The sequence below is a fragment of the Garra rufa genome, chromosome 18 (genome assembly GCF_049309525.1).
Source record: "Garra rufa chromosome 18, GarRuf1.0, whole genome shotgun sequence".
NCBI lineage: Eukaryota > Metazoa > Chordata > Actinopteri > Cypriniformes > Cyprinidae > Garra > Garra rufa.
Window position 1 is genome coordinate 39310730 of NC_133378.1, and position 15757 is coordinate 39326486.

Here is a 15757-nt window from a genome sequence, read left to right on the forward strand (position 1 = left end):
TGCTGGATGTGTTCTTTGCAACACTGGGATCTTCACAATCTGTGTCGTTTTAAATAACAATAGCTGTGGTTTTCAAATTAGGTGTGCTCTTTTTGTCTAAGAAACCAGCTTTTGTTTGGAAGCAGGCATAGAGGGTATCACTATCTGGATTGAATTTTGTTATTTTTTGTTTAATGATATGAAGCAAGAGTTTGATGTGATTATGAGCTTGAAACTGCCTATGTGCTGTCGCTGACATGATTTAGCTGGACTGAACCACAGTAAGTATTATGGGAAATTTTAAGGGGAGGGGCTGAAAGTAGCCTAATATTCAATATGCGCTTTCCCTCTTCCTATATTAAAGTGAAACTTGATCATAGAAGAATATACTAAAAACAAGTTGTATTGTGACTTTACAACTTTAAGTTTTTAAATTTGATTACTGGGCATCATCTTATTAATCATACACAGTAACAAGAATGATATACATAAGATATTTCATGATTTAGTGTGATAAGCAGTTCATAGTAACTGTTTTGTTAATGTTTTTGCCTGTTTGTTTGTAGATAACATGCCTTACGTATGCTGTTGAAAACTACTTAAAGGAGTAGTTCACTTTCAGAACAAAAATTTACAGATAATGTACTCACCCCCTTGTCATACAAGATGTTCATGTCTTTCCTTCTTCAGTCATGAGGAAAATATGTTTTTTGAGAAAAAAAAACATTTCAGGATTTCTCTCCATATAATGGACTTCTGAATTTCTTTACGACTGAAGAAAGAAAGACATGAACATTTTGGATGACAAGGGGGTGAGTATATTATCTGTAAATTTTGTTCTGAAAGTGAACTACTCCTTTAAGTCACGATTTGGTCAGTTACCCGGATGCGCGGTCATATTGGCGATACTTGGATGTAAACAACAGCATGGATTGCACGGTTAATGTATAAATGAATACTTTTAGATGCTAATTTAATGTCTAAATTATGGAAAACATGTGAAAGCTGTAAAATCATACTGAGAAGGACTTAGTAAGCAGTAAAGGCTGCAATATTTAAAAAACTAAAGTTAATAGGTGTTAAAGATGCATGATTAGTTAAGATATTATCCTAATATTTCACATATCTGACTAGAAATGGAACCTGGAAGTTCTGGTTCAGTTTGGCCAACCACAAATGCCTTTTGTTCTTCAGACAGTTTTTATGCACTCTTCTACTTATCAGGGCTCCTACACCTTGCTTAACTTCAAATTAAAGGACCTTCCAGGTCCCATACCCTTAAATTCAAGGACTTAATGTGGGGACACATTTCAGGTGAGAGCAAATACACATTGTTACAGTTTTCATGTGTCCAACTTTTTAATTTTTTTTTTTTTTTTTGCATTTATTTTTGGCCATATGACAGAGATCTGATATTCTATTTGTTGTAAATGTGCGTAATTAAAGTAAATCAAGCAAGTTAGTATGCATAGGCCAAAAAGTGTTGTCGAAAAAAACATTAGTGGACCAGATGGTATTTTTTTTCCAGAAAACTTATTGCACAAAATAAATTCAAGCACTTTCAAGAAGACGTAACTATGTATGTTCATTTTCAAAAACTTTCCAGGGCCTTGAAATTAGATTTTTTTTTTTTTAAGATTCACAAACTTTCAAGGATTTTAAGGACCCGTGGGAACCCTGACTGATTTGTTATAACTTTTGGCAGTCTATAGTACTCCAAATGTTTTTTCCCAGTCTTACCAATTAGTACAGTCCAATATATTACAATAATTGACCATTTTCAGAAGCAATAAACAGCAAAATATGCAAGTTTCGTTCGGTTCAGTGGCATTGTTTACATTTAGTACCGCCAATATGGCAGATTGATGATGCATTGTAAAAAACTTGAAGTGATTGAATACTAACTGATGCTGATTAATACTTTATTTAATTCCTAAAAGTATTGTAAAATCAGTTAGCTATTATTTTAGATGCTTTCTTGAAAATTGTGCTTCAGAAAGTTAATTTGTTATATCCCCACTGAATTTTCCTTTAACAGATCTCATAGCTCCATACATGAAGAATGGCTGAACATCAGATCAAAGACCCAAAGATTGCATTTGCATATCTCCGCCCATCCTGTGTCCTCCTGACGAAAGAACCCACAGTTGCTAATGTAGAAGCTCTAAGCGGTCATCTCCGCAGTGTGAGCGATGGAGCTCTCCAACAGCTCCAGGACTATATTCTGTTTCCTCTCAGATTTGTCCTCAAAACTCCTGGCTCCAAGCGGGAGGGACTCATCCAGGCGGTCATGAAAACCATGACGTATGTGCTGGAGAACACTTGCGTTCAGAGTTGGGATTCTCTGCGGGATGTTTTCTCTGAGCTGTGCCTTTGTCTTTGTTCCCCTAAAGACCCGGGAAAGCCTGCGACAACCTCTGAGGAAGTAAAACTGGCCGTCCTTAGATGCCTGGATGCCCTTATGCACTCTGCCTACGGTGACATTGTTTTTAAACTCTACGAGCCAAGCATGTTGCCCGGACTTGGAGCTGCCGTTTCACTACTTCTGGCATTAGCAGAGCATGAAAAAGCCAGAGGAGTTCAAACGGCTTCTCTTAAATGTCTCCTTTCTTTGTTTCAGCAGTGCGACTGCAAAGAGGAACACATTGAGCCCAGACGGGACGAGGGGTATCTGCTCGGACGCACCCTGGCTACTTTTTTACCTGGGGTTTCTCGAGCCCTGGGTCACGTAATAAGTGGAGATGTAAGACAAGGTCATGCGGTTACAGTGAAGGCCATGAAGGTTTGGTACAAAGTGGTTGGTCTGGTAATGGCAGATGAGCAGCTTCAGAAGACGGACAGTGATGTGGCAGCTGGTGATCTGGGAAGGGTTGCGGAGCTTGTTGTAAAAAGGACTCCATCCTGGCGGAAAGCCACATCCCAGCGCCTTACTATGGTCTTACAGAAGATCATTTCCTGCACTTCTGCCCACCCGCACTGGAGAGTCAGACTTGAGTTGGTCAATCTATCCCATTTCCTCCTTTCTCAGTGCAGCCAGTCTGTGGGTGAATGTGTCGGTCCTCTATTGGAAGCACTGGTAGGCGCCATCAACGATGAGGAGCCTGAGGTTAAGAATAGGTGCATTGCAGCACTGGATGAGGTAGCACAAAAAGGTCAGGACTTTACTGATATTCTATCCGAAAACCTCCACAACTTGGCATCATCCTTACCTAGACTCATGAGAACTTCCGATGACCAGCGCAAGCTCTTTGTTCTTAACGTGTTCCTTGGGTACCTCAAGATTCTGGGCCCCAAAGTGGATGCGGTACTAACTTCAGCAGTACATCTTGAACGCATCTCCAAAGCGCTGATGCAAGTGATGGAGCTGGACGTAACAGATGTGAAGATCATCGAGGAGAGAAGTCTAACATCTTCAATAGAATTGAGACCTGACGTGCACCAAATCCCATCCCAGAGGAAATACTTCCTCTACTTCACCGACGACAAGATATTCTCAGCACTCAGGAAGATTTGCCGCATGTTGGGATACTACGGAAACCTCTACCTTCTTGTTGACCGCTTCATGGAATTGTACAAGGAGTCTTCGGTCTACAGAAAGCAAGCTGCTTTGGTTCTCAACGAGGTCGTTGTTGGTGCCGCAGGCATTGGCGTAGAGACAGACAGTTCTAGAATCGATTGTTCCAGAACAAATCAAGAAGACTTGAAATCTTCAATCGTGTCCATTATTGAGGAGTACATCAGTTTGGGCAACTGGCATCTCCCTACAGTCTCAGAAGCTTTGGAAGGGAAACTTGAGTCTACAACCTCTTTAGTTCCCAACAATCTAGAACGAAATTCTCTGCAACTGCTTCCAGTGTCCAAAACCCCAACGATTCACCAACTCAACAGCAACATCTGGCAAATCTGTATCCAGTTGGAGGGCATCGGGGGCTTCGCCCTGGCTTTAGGCATTGATTTCCGCCTGCTTCTAATGACATTGCTTTACCCTATCCTGGAGAAGGCCGGAGATGAGACGCTTCTTGTCAGCCAAGCAGCTTTTAGCACCATGTGTGACCTCTGCAAGGCTTGCGATTACAGTTCACCCAAAGAACTGGTCATTAAGAACTCGGACTACCTTCTCAATGACATTTCTCTAAACCTAGCCAGACCTAGCATTCACCCTCATGCTCAGAGAGTTCTTGCAGTCATGTTCACTCACTCAGATGCAAGTTTGCTGCCTCTAGTGGCTGATGTGGTGCAGGATGTGTTAATGGCACTTGATCTCAGCTATGACCAGAGAACGCCACAGTTCTGTGGTGTGCTACACTCACTCATGAAAGCACTTGGTGAGTCTTACTTTCAAACTATAATTTCAAACAAAGTGACTCTTAAGTATTAGTGGCTGCTCTTTAAGTTTGAAAAATCAACATGTTTTACCACAGTGAGATGGTTTCCAGCTACTACAGGACACCAGAAGACACCCAGCAAAGAGACCCAAAATAAAGAGTGTGTGGACTTGAGGCAGTTTCTCCTGGACTATAAGAAGCAGAAGGAGCTTGCAGAAGGCATTGGAGTAGAGGAGGAAGATCCTAATGATTTAGGTTTGTACAGTCATGTTTGGTTAAATTTCTGTAGTATTGAACTTAAAGGGAGAGTTTACTCAAAAATGAAAATTCTGTCATTAATACTCACCCTCATGTCGTTTCAAACCATAAGACCTTCGTTCATCTTCAGAACGCAAACAAAGATATTTTTGATGAGCTCTCTGATGCTCCAGGTCTAGAAAGGTACCAAGAACATAGACAAAAAAAAAATTACTAAAATAAATCCATGTGGCATTAGTGGTTCACGATAATACTTTTTGTTTAAAAAGTTATTTAACAATCATACATCGTAGTACTCTCCAAAATGGCGAATAAAGTTATTTTAGTTTTTTTTGCACTCAAAAAGTATTTTCATAGCTTCATAAAATTACAGTTGAACCACTGATGTCCCATGGACTATTTTTGATGTTCTTGGTACCTTTCTGGACCTTGAACGTGGTAGGACCCTTGCTGTCCATGGAGGGTCAGAGAGCACTTGCATTTCTTCAAAATAACTTAATTTGTGTTCTGAAGATGAAAGAAGGTCTTATGGGTTTGGAGCAACATGAGGGTGAGTAATTAATGACAGGATTTTCTTTTTTGCGTAAACTATCCCTTTTAAAGATGATGCATCCTGACAAATGTAGGTCCAAATAGATTAATTCAGGTTTGAATTGTGCACATACTGCCAGATTTAGCTGAAGAGCCTAAGCGATCAGACTTATGATTTTTGCCTGGTGGATGATAAAACTTCCAAGGCTCTTCAGCTAAATCTAGCAGAATTGTGCACCATTCAAACCTGAATTAAACTATTTGGAGCTACATTTCTCACAATGCATCATCTGTGTTGACTTTCTTTGAAATGCAGTTCAGTAAATTTCTCTACGACAGAAAACAGTTGTGCTTTACAGTTCCTGCCTGTAATTTAATTCCTGCACAATAGACGACAGTAATGATCCAGTGAGTTGTCGCAGCATAAAAGTAAAAGTGCCGGAGGTGTTACGTTAATTCTGCTAAAGGTTTCATCATAACCGCAGACCTGTAATAGGGGTAGTCGGTTCCCCTGGAACAAGCTGCGGTAAGTGCTTCACACAAGGGTACAGATGTAATAGAGCAGAATTATGATTGTATGAACTCCGTTTTTGGCTCATCTTCAATCTTTCACATGCTGAGACTTTCAACTCAGGGCTCAGATTTCTGATCATTAAACCAACACCACACAGAGCGAATTCCCCAAATGATCTGTTATTATGGCTTTCCTACTATCACGCTGAAGGTTTGTAGCTGATTTACAAGATGCATTTAGCTGTTTGCGTGATGATGGTCTCACAGAACATTTGAGCATGTTGAATGCACAGAAATGTCCAATCTGGTTTTTAAATTCTCCTGTCCACAGATGTTCCTCCACCAGCTTCTGATGAAGACATGGATGGTCCTGCAGAGAAAAAGGAGCTTCCTCTTCACATCCAGATTGCAAAAGATGTAATGGAGCGATGCATCCACCTGCTCTCCGACTCCAATCTGAGAATCCGCCTCAAGGTTGTAAAATCTCTTCTGTTGATGTATTATAGCTTTGGCATAGCTGCAGGCCTTTTTCCTTTAAGAAAAGCATGTCTAAAGTCAAACATGAATGTGCATTTAAAGGTGTTGGACATCCTGGAGTTGTGTGTCTGTGTTTTATGTGAGCGAGAGGATGAGTTGCTTCCCATGGTGCACCGGTGTTGGCCTGCTCTCCTCCACCGTCTCACCAGCGATGACCCTCTCGCTGTACCGCGAGCATTCAAGGTGAGATGATGGCTTTTAATTTATCAAAGAATGCTGAAAAATAAAATATTTTTTGAGCAGCAAATCAGCTAGAATGATTTCTGAAGGAAGTAATGATGCTGAAAATTCAGCTTTGATCACAGGAAAAAATGACATTAACATATATTACAATAGAAAATGTCTATTTTGAATTTGAATAATATTTTACAGTATTTACTGTATTTTTAGTGAAATTAATGCAGACTTGGTGAGCAGAAAAGACTTTCAAAAATAATGAAAAAAAAAAACCTTTGCAACCTCAAACATAGATCCAGCTGATCATCATGTTCCTCTGTTTTTCTGTATGGATCTCATTGTCCAGGTGTTGTGTGTTCTGGGCGAGTCGTGTGGGGATTTCCTGAGGAAACGCGTGTCTAAGGAGGTTCTGCCCCGTCTCACCTCGTCTCTGATGAAGCAGGCGGATGTCAGTGCTCGTTCTGGACCCGCCTACACACACACATTGGCTTACAAACTCCAGCTCGCCGTGCTGCAGGGTCTCGGACCTCTGTGTGTGAAACTGGACCTGAGTAAGTATGGACATCAGTGTCCCAAACTCATGCTAGAAACATGCCTAATAATATTAAATAGTATTTGATAATCAGTTATTAATGAAAAGTCAATAAGAGGTTATATATACACTACCAGTCAAAAGTTTTTGAACAGTAGGATTTTTTACTTTTGTTTTTTAAATAAGTCTCTTTTGCTCATCAAGCCTGCATTTATTTGATCCAAAATACAGTAAAATTTTGAAATATTTTTACTATTTAAAAAAAAGTTTTCTATTTAAATATATTTTAAAATGTAATTTATTTCTGTGATCAAAGCTAAATTTTCAGCATCATTACTCCAGTCTTCAGTGTCACATGATCCTTTAGAATGAATTCTAATATGCTGATTTGCTGTTCAAGAAACATTTTATTATTATTATCAATATTTAAAACAGTTGAGTACATTTTTTCAGGATTCTTTGATGAATTGCATTTCTCCAAAATAAAAAGCTTTTGTAACATTATACACTAAACTATTAAAAAGCTAGGAGTCAGTAACATTTTTATAAGATTTCTATTTCAAATAAATAATGTTCTGAACTTTCTATTCATCAAAGAAACCTGAAAAAAATCTGCTTAGCTGTTTTCAATGTAATAATAATAATAATAAATGGTTTTTGAGCAGCAAATCAGAATATTGTAATGATTTCTGAAGGATCATGTGACTGGAGTAATGACGCTTATTCATCTTTGAAACCACAGGATTAAATTACATTTTAAAATATATTCAAATATTTTAAATAGTAAAAATATTTCAAAATTGTACTGTTTTTGCTGTACTTTGGATCAAATAAATGCAAGTTTGGTGAGCAGAAGAGAAAAAAAAAATCTTACTGTACAAAAACTTTTGACAGGTAGTGTCTATATTTTTATATCAGTTATTGTTTAATATATTGTGTAAAAAAAATGAAAAGGTACTCAAACAAAAACATAACAAACTTTCATAACATTGAGGTTCAGCAAATTGTTCCATTGTTCATCCCACATTAAACTATATTAATTTGAATAAAAACTAGTTATAATGATTATAATGTATGTGCAGTGTCAGCATCATAACAAAATCATGTAAACACATCAATATGAAACTATGTTATTATATCTTAAAATGTAACACTAAATCCTGATTCTTATAGTATAATCTGCCCAAATTATTTCTAAAAACAAAAATGCATCTACTTTCTATAATGTGCTAAATGTCTGAGCAAAATGAAGTTTTCAGCTAGAATAATGTAGGATAGGACCTTATTTTAGGATTTGACCATTTTTGCTTAATATTAGTTTTCATTGCCTGCATAATCTTAAGGGACATGGCAATGTAAAAAAAAAATAGATGGAAGCAGTGTTATTTTAATCTTTTTAGTCCTTGATATACTCATAAAAATAAATCCCAATTTAAAATATATATATTTTGTTTTCACTGTAATATTAAGGTTTTAGTAATTTTTGTAACTTAGTTATATAACTATAGTTTTTCCTTATATATATATATATATATATATATATATATATATATATATATATATATATATATTACTTTTATATTCATATATGTCTACTTTTAAGGGTTCAAATAAGTTTTTGGACTATAAAATGTCACAATTTGATTAAAATAATGTTACATTGTCATTTAGTGTAACGCAATATTTATGTAAAAAAAACAATCAAACAACATACGTATTCTGACTTGTACATATTAAAATATATAAAAGAATACAGAAGCATAATACATTTTATTTAGTTTTAAATAAGTACAAAAAATTACAGACAAATGGACAAAATGTAGAATTACAACTAATCAGTATTTAGGGTGAAAGTAATTTGTCTTTTAATATGTCAAATAGATTTTTATTGTAAACATGCCTGACAAGATTGTTACACTGAATGACATTTTAGTGGGTGTCTTCTGTAAATTAGGGAAAAGTGTATGATATTTATTTTTTGCTCAGAAAAACAAACAAAAATGCAGTTAAAAATTTAACAGAAAACTTTTAAATATTTTTTGGAAAAATAATTTAAAGCAGTATTACACTTGTTTTTATGCTTAAATCCTTTTTTGTCTTTGACCCATATATATTTGTTTTTTTTTGTGTGTTTTTAGTTTATTTAATTTTATTTATTTTTAGAAATATTGCCTTAACTAGCTGGAATTCAATAAGTTGAAGTTTTATCTAATTGTATTTCCTTTAGCATTTATTTAAAGTAAGGAAAAAGTTTTTAATGGTTTAGTTTTAAGTATAATAATCCTCATTTGGAGAAAAAATATATAAATAAATATTTTAATGCTTTGTGTTTTCTCACAAAGTGAATGCAAAACTAATGATGGAAATAATATGAGATGGAATGACAATTTATTTCAGTGCTTCTGGGGAACAACATTTTTTTTAGTGCATAAACACTGAAATAGTCATTTACTTTCCTTAATACGTCTTTAAAAATCATAAATGTATTTTTTGCTTTATGTCATGCTAACGAACTGTGCACAATAATATCAGAGACATTTAAATGTGCATTTTATATTGTCTAACAGCGTTTATGAGCACAAACAATCACCACTAGATGGCAGACTCGCATCAGTCTTGTATTGTAGCTGCAGCAAACGTGTCAAAGTCAATCTTACCGTAAGCGATGAAGACGTGTTCCTGTTGATGTCACATCACAGCTCCATCTGAAAGCCCCAGAGCTTTGCTCAGACACACACCATCCTGTGTTGCTCTGTTCATTCCCCTGGAGAAGCTCCGAGAGGGGATTTTTAGTCTTTCCTATCAGTTGTTTTCATTTTTTTCTCACCCTCACTGGCTTTTCTGATGTAATCCAGACGGTTTGCACGGGGTGAAAACCTCACATCTCAAGCATTCAGGCTTAATGCATGCAAATAATATTGGCTATTGGCTGATAAAATATCATTTTCAATATTAGCCTCAAATCTAGCAGCATCTGGCAACCGTGTAACAAACCAAACCATGAGAAATCTGAAGCCAATGGTTTGTGAAATGCTAAAGCGATTTGTCGTTTCATGTGGAGAAGATTCATCCGGAGAAAAACGTGTGTGAGAGGAGGAAAATACTGAATACTGATAGAGTTACCATGGTTATGAGAGACACCTGAGAGACAGACGGACGGACGGACAGACAGACAGACATGAGAGGTCATGCTGTTTATTTCCCAGCTGGCTCTAGTGCTCTCTCTCCTGCTCTGGCGTCATTTTTCCTCTTTATTATTCTCCATCCATCCCTCATTTCTCTCTGTCTCTGGTCTCGCCGTCCCTCTGCATTCACCTCCATTTTTCTAGAGTAATGAGGCTCTACATCAGGCTGCTTAATTAATTAATTAGGATAATGCTGCCATGGAGACTATTAGAATATATTAGAACATCTGTGGCCATTATGACGCAGGCGTTCACTGTTTGCATTTCTGCTGTGAATTTTAAGTCAACGGCAGTGAATTCACTGGAGAAATAAACTGAGGTTTGTGGGAATAGAGAACAAATCTGTAATAATGTACAGAGACTCAAACACTGTTTGATCACCTAAAATATTGGCTTTTTCACTAGTTTTAATATTCAAAGCTGATTTTTCCTAATTAATTAAGAGTTTCCCGTCAATAAACTCCTAATTTGCTGCTTATTAATAGTAAGGTACAGTTACTGATATTTGTGTTGGAGGACGAGTCTTTATTCTGAATGTGTGTTTGCAGTGGAGGCGGATCTGGATCGGGTGATCGACACCTGTCTTCCGTACCTGAGCTGCCGACAGCCAATCAAACTGCAGGAGGCGTGTCTCAGGTAAAGCCCCACCCACTGCAAAACTGAAATGGGATATTTTTTAATTTACTTTTTCTTTAATCAAAGCGGATTTAAAATGCCCCCAAATTATTTTATTTTATGAAAGTGATTTGTTTTGCATTAATTGTTTATAGTAGGGATGCACCGAAATGAAAATTCTTGGCCGAAGCCAAATAAAATTAAACACTGGGCCGAAGGCCGATTACCAAACAAGGTTTTTTGTGTTTTTCCCCCCATGTATTTTGCCAATTTTTTTCACTATTGCATAAATAAAATAGCCAAAATGTGCTTTTTAACAGTTTACTTTAAAAAAAAAAAAATCAATTACAAAACAACAATTTAAAAATATTTACTTAACACTGAACATTTTTAACATTCTAGTAGATAATTATAGCCTACCAACAAAGCACAGTTGAACTTAAAATCAATAAGTTAGTAAAATAATATTTTTTGGCCATTTTAGGCATGTTTTTAATGTACAGATAACTGCAGCCTTGCTGAGAACAAAGGAGAATGTTATAATAAATGTATTAATAGAGCTGTTGTAATGACTGTTATCATTGTTTTTGTCTTACTTTATTTTATTTTACAGAACAACAGTAAAATCACATGTGCATTAGACAACATAATGTTCTGTAATTTATTTACTAATAGTTTAAGACCATTTCACGATTTCAGTCATCATACAGCAACCAGCAACAACCACCCCTTTCTCTTCTCATCAAAGACATTAAATGCAGTAATGTCGTTGCTTGTAATGTTTTTTGCATCTTTCTCAGATGGTTATAAATAGGGATGCAACAATACAGTTAGTCCACGGTTCAATACGTACCTCGGTTTTTAACCACGGTTTTCGGTTCGGTTCGGTTCGGTTTTGATATCTTGCCACTTCAGTGTGGTTTTTTTTGGAACAAATAAACAAAATACTCCTGTAAACCTCTGCACATTAGATAAAGTGTGGTTTAGTTTGTGTCTGCTTAATTTTTCTTTTGAGAGAGGTATAATTTTTTAGATTTTTACGCAAAATAGAATGGGTTTCGTTCATACTGGATGCCAGAGGGCGCCCTTGTGCAAAAAAAACCACACATATGCATCAAAGAAGTAGCGCTAATAACGTTCCAGTCCAGCTTCTCTAATATGGATAAAAGCATCGCTATTGCTGTAACTTATTAAAAACAAGATATAACGGTAAACGTTTTGAATGATGAAATCTAAGGACAATAAGCACTCGTCTGCAATATTATATGGTTTATCTGTGTTCTTCAAGCCATCTCGGGTATTTTCAGAAGCCATTGCTAATCGACATACATTGAATATGAGTATAGAATTTATCGTCTGCCTCATTCTGTGATGAGAATCCACATCAGATCACAACATAAGGAAGTTATTTCAAACACTCGACTGATGTTGTGAATTAAAAACAAGTTATAATTTTTTTGTGACTTGTTTTTATAACTTTTGTTGGACAACAGGTTTAGAAAGGCTTATCATTGCATGTCATTAGAATGGAAGATGCTCTGCGTGTTGCGTAATTTTTTTTTCAATTATTCCATGGAATGTCTGGATACTGGATTCTGATTGGCTGGCAGGTGTGCAGTAAAACCGTTTAATGCACAGGTAGTTCCAAGTCAGTTTAATCACCGTTCTATATTAATGCGCTGCTTTAATTGATGCACGCAAAAGCACAGAGAGAGAGAGAGAGAGAGAGAGATCGCATTGTGCTGCTCACATACATAAACTTCTTGTCAGCGTTTGCCTGCGATCCTTATTAAAATAGCCTAGATATTAGATCGCTACATTATATTCCTCAGCAACGGGGCGGTAAAGATGCTGTTTTGTAATGAATTGTTGTTTGTAGAGAGAGACGCACAGCAGGCAGGCAGGTAACGTTAACGTTACGCACACACACAACTGTCATCTCTCTTGCCTTCACACTCTCTCTTGGTCGATCGATAATCTACTGAAACAAATGCTATATTTCATTCAAATAAATGTGATCTTACCGGACTATTTAATCTCCGAGTCTGATTTGAAGCGGGCAGAATGCTAGAGCTGCGTGTCATAACTGACGAAAATAACCGTCTTTTTTTTCGCGGAGGCAACCACCCTCCGCTTCGCGTCGGGCGGTTATTAGCCTCCACGTCGTGCATTTAAAATCCTTTAACGCACGGCAAACCGTTGATTATCCCTTACATATAACAGGGGAAGCGTTTTCTCATTTCAGCACATGAAATCGTGGGCAAACATACAGCAAATTCCAAGAGAAATAAAAGGAAGGAAGATATTTAGATGCAAAACCGAAAAACCGCAATTCACAAGCACGTATTGAACCGTGGAGGTCGTACCGAACGGTTCAATATTATATTGAGTATTGTGACATCCCTAGTTGTAAATGCTTCCACATTGCCGACATGTTTGCTGCATTAGTGCGCACCTCTATCTGACCGTGTCACGTCATTGTTTGGTATAATTTATTTGGCCTTTTCGCTTATACGGCAGAACACCAAACATTTTTTGCTATTTTTGGCCGAATAATTTCGGTTGCCGGACATTCGGTGCATCCCTAGTTTATAGTTTCAGGAACTAATAGACTAATATAAACTTTATTATTATTGTAGATTCATTCTCTGTCTGCTGTAATTTTTTGGTTTGCAGTAAATTAATATATCTACCAATATTTGGTCATATTGAGATAAGACAAACAGAGTGAGAGAGTGCAAGAGATGTGTGTCAGGCTGAATTATCAATTTGCCCATTCATAAATAATTGACAAGCATTGACCAAAAGCAAAATAAGTGACCTTTGACTACAAAACCATAAAGTCATAAGGGTCATTTTTTAAATTGAGATTTATACATCATCTGAATAAATAAGCTTTCCAATGACGTATGGTTAGTTAGGATAGGACAGTATTTGGCCGAGATACAACTATTTGAAAACTGGAATCTAAGGGTGCAAAAAATCTAAATACTGAGAAAATCACCTTAAAAGTTGTCCAAATTAAGTTCCTAGCAATGCATATTACTAATCAAAAATTACATTTTGATATTTATGGTAGGAAATTTACAAAATATTTCCATGGAACATGATCTTTACTTAATTACCTAATGATTTTTGGCATTTAAAAAAGAAATATCAATAATTTTGACCCATGCAATGTATTTTTGGCTATTGCTATAAATATACCTGTGCTACTTAAGACTTAAAGGGATAGTTCACCGAAAAATAAAAATTTGATGTTTATCTGCTTACCCCAAGGGCATCCAAGATGTAGGTGACTTTGTTTCTTCAGCAGAACACAAACGTAGATTTTTAACTCAAACTGTTGCAGTCTGTTAGTCCTATAAAGGTAGTGGATGGGCACCAAACCATTTGAAAGTAAAAAAAAAAAACATGCACAGACAAATCCAAATTACACCCTGCAGCTTGGGACGATACATTGATGTCCTACAGTCCTAAGATGCAAAACAATCATTTTTGGTGAGAAACTGAACAGTATTTATATCTTTATTTACATCTGATATACAGCAATGTCCAACTGTGTTGAGTGCATGCTCAGCATCCGGCACCTTACGTTGCATGTATACGACACTCATTGTTTACACAGTGCACAGAGATTGTGGGTATAGCGGCTATTCAAAATGGTAATTACTTGTGCGTATCCTGATTGTTCAAAACGATTTATAGCTAAAAGATTACGTTTGCTTGCGCAAACTCATCCGGAACTGTTGACTGTTCACCGATTCCCAACTCCTGAGCCTGATCACTTAGTTATGGTTGCTTGCTCTTTGGATGGATAACACACCCATAAACTTAGTAAAAGTGTGTAGGGTCTGCAGCGATCATTTTTCCCCTTCCGGCGTTTCCGTATACTACACCAGAGCACGTACACATGTAACGCGCCGGATGCCGAGCACGCGCTCAGAACAGTTGGACATTGCTGTATATCCAAGGTAAATAATGATATAAATACTGGTCAGTTTCTTGCAAAAAAACAATCGTTTGTGTCTTAGGACATTAATGTATCGTCACGAGCCGCAGGGTGTGATTTGGATTTGTCTGTGCATGTTTTGTTTTACTTTCAAAGGTTTGGTGCCCATTCACTGCCATTATATGACTAACAGACTGCAACGGTTTGAGTTAAAAATCTTCGTTTGTGTTCTGCTGAAGAAACAAAGTCACCTACATCTTGGATGCCCTGGGGGTAAGCAGATAAACAATTTTCATTTTTGGGTGAACTATCCCTTTAACAGTCAAATCAAAGTTTCATTATCCTGCTCTCTAGATATCAGCCAGTCATTAGAATGCAAGTTCCCATAATTATACTACAAATTGAACAAGCTGTAGTTCACTTTATGCGCTGCTGTAAGTAGACACTCCCATATCCTGCTGTAATAGTTCGAGTTACACTAATAGCTGTTTGCATTATGTTTTGTTGTCTATAGTGTGTTCCGCTCACTGATGGATCTGGACGCTGATCTGTGCTGGTTCGGTCTGAATGAGCTGTGCTGTCCAGTCGCGTACGAGCCGCCTCATCCTCATCTGCTGCCCGTGACGCTGACTGGATCAGACAAGCCCAGAAACCAATTCACAGACAACGTCCTCAAATTACTGCAGGAGTTTGATGCCCCGCAGGAACAGGATGCCACATAACAGCGTTTTCATACATCTGAACGCTAGATTTGAGACGAGGAATATTTATAGGATTGTGATCTTCCTTGGCTACACGCCTGACTGGAAAAACTTTTGGACGAGGCTGAAAAAGTGACTTTTTCATATGATGCAAATAGCTATATCTACAATAGAACAAACTGTTTGAGACGTGACAAAATTCCATGTTTAATTCCATGTTATTATTACTTATCTAAAATTTAAAAAAGGTTTATTTTGGATCTTTCAGAATCATCTTTTTTTTAATGACATTTTTTGTGCTTAATATCAAATATTACAGTTTTAATTAACTGGTATTCTGTCAGAAAGCAATCAGTACCATAGTAGAGCTTTGGATGTTATGCCTGTTGTACACGATACAAAAAATTAATGTTATTGTACATTATATACTGTTCTTTATTTTTAATAAAAAA

At 36.8% G+C, this 15757-nt stretch overlaps 1 protein-coding gene across 1 annotated transcript; it reads left to right on the forward strand.

Annotated features, from left to right (window-relative positions):
* Positions 1-18: 18 nt before the first annotated feature.
* tti1 (TELO2 interacting protein 1) lies at positions 19-15492 on the forward strand. Its single transcript, XM_073822962.1, has 8 exons — positions 19-260; positions 2018-4304; positions 4401-4559; positions 5938-6080; positions 6186-6326; positions 6667-6871; positions 10586-10673; positions 15119-15492. Exons 2-8 carry the CDS (start codon positions 2042-2044, stop codon positions 15324-15326), a joined length of 3207 nt encoding a protein of 1068 aa, XP_073679063.1. The 5' UTR covers positions 19-260; positions 2018-2041; the 3' UTR covers positions 15327-15492.
* The last annotated feature ends 265 nt before the right edge of the window (positions 15493-15757 follow it).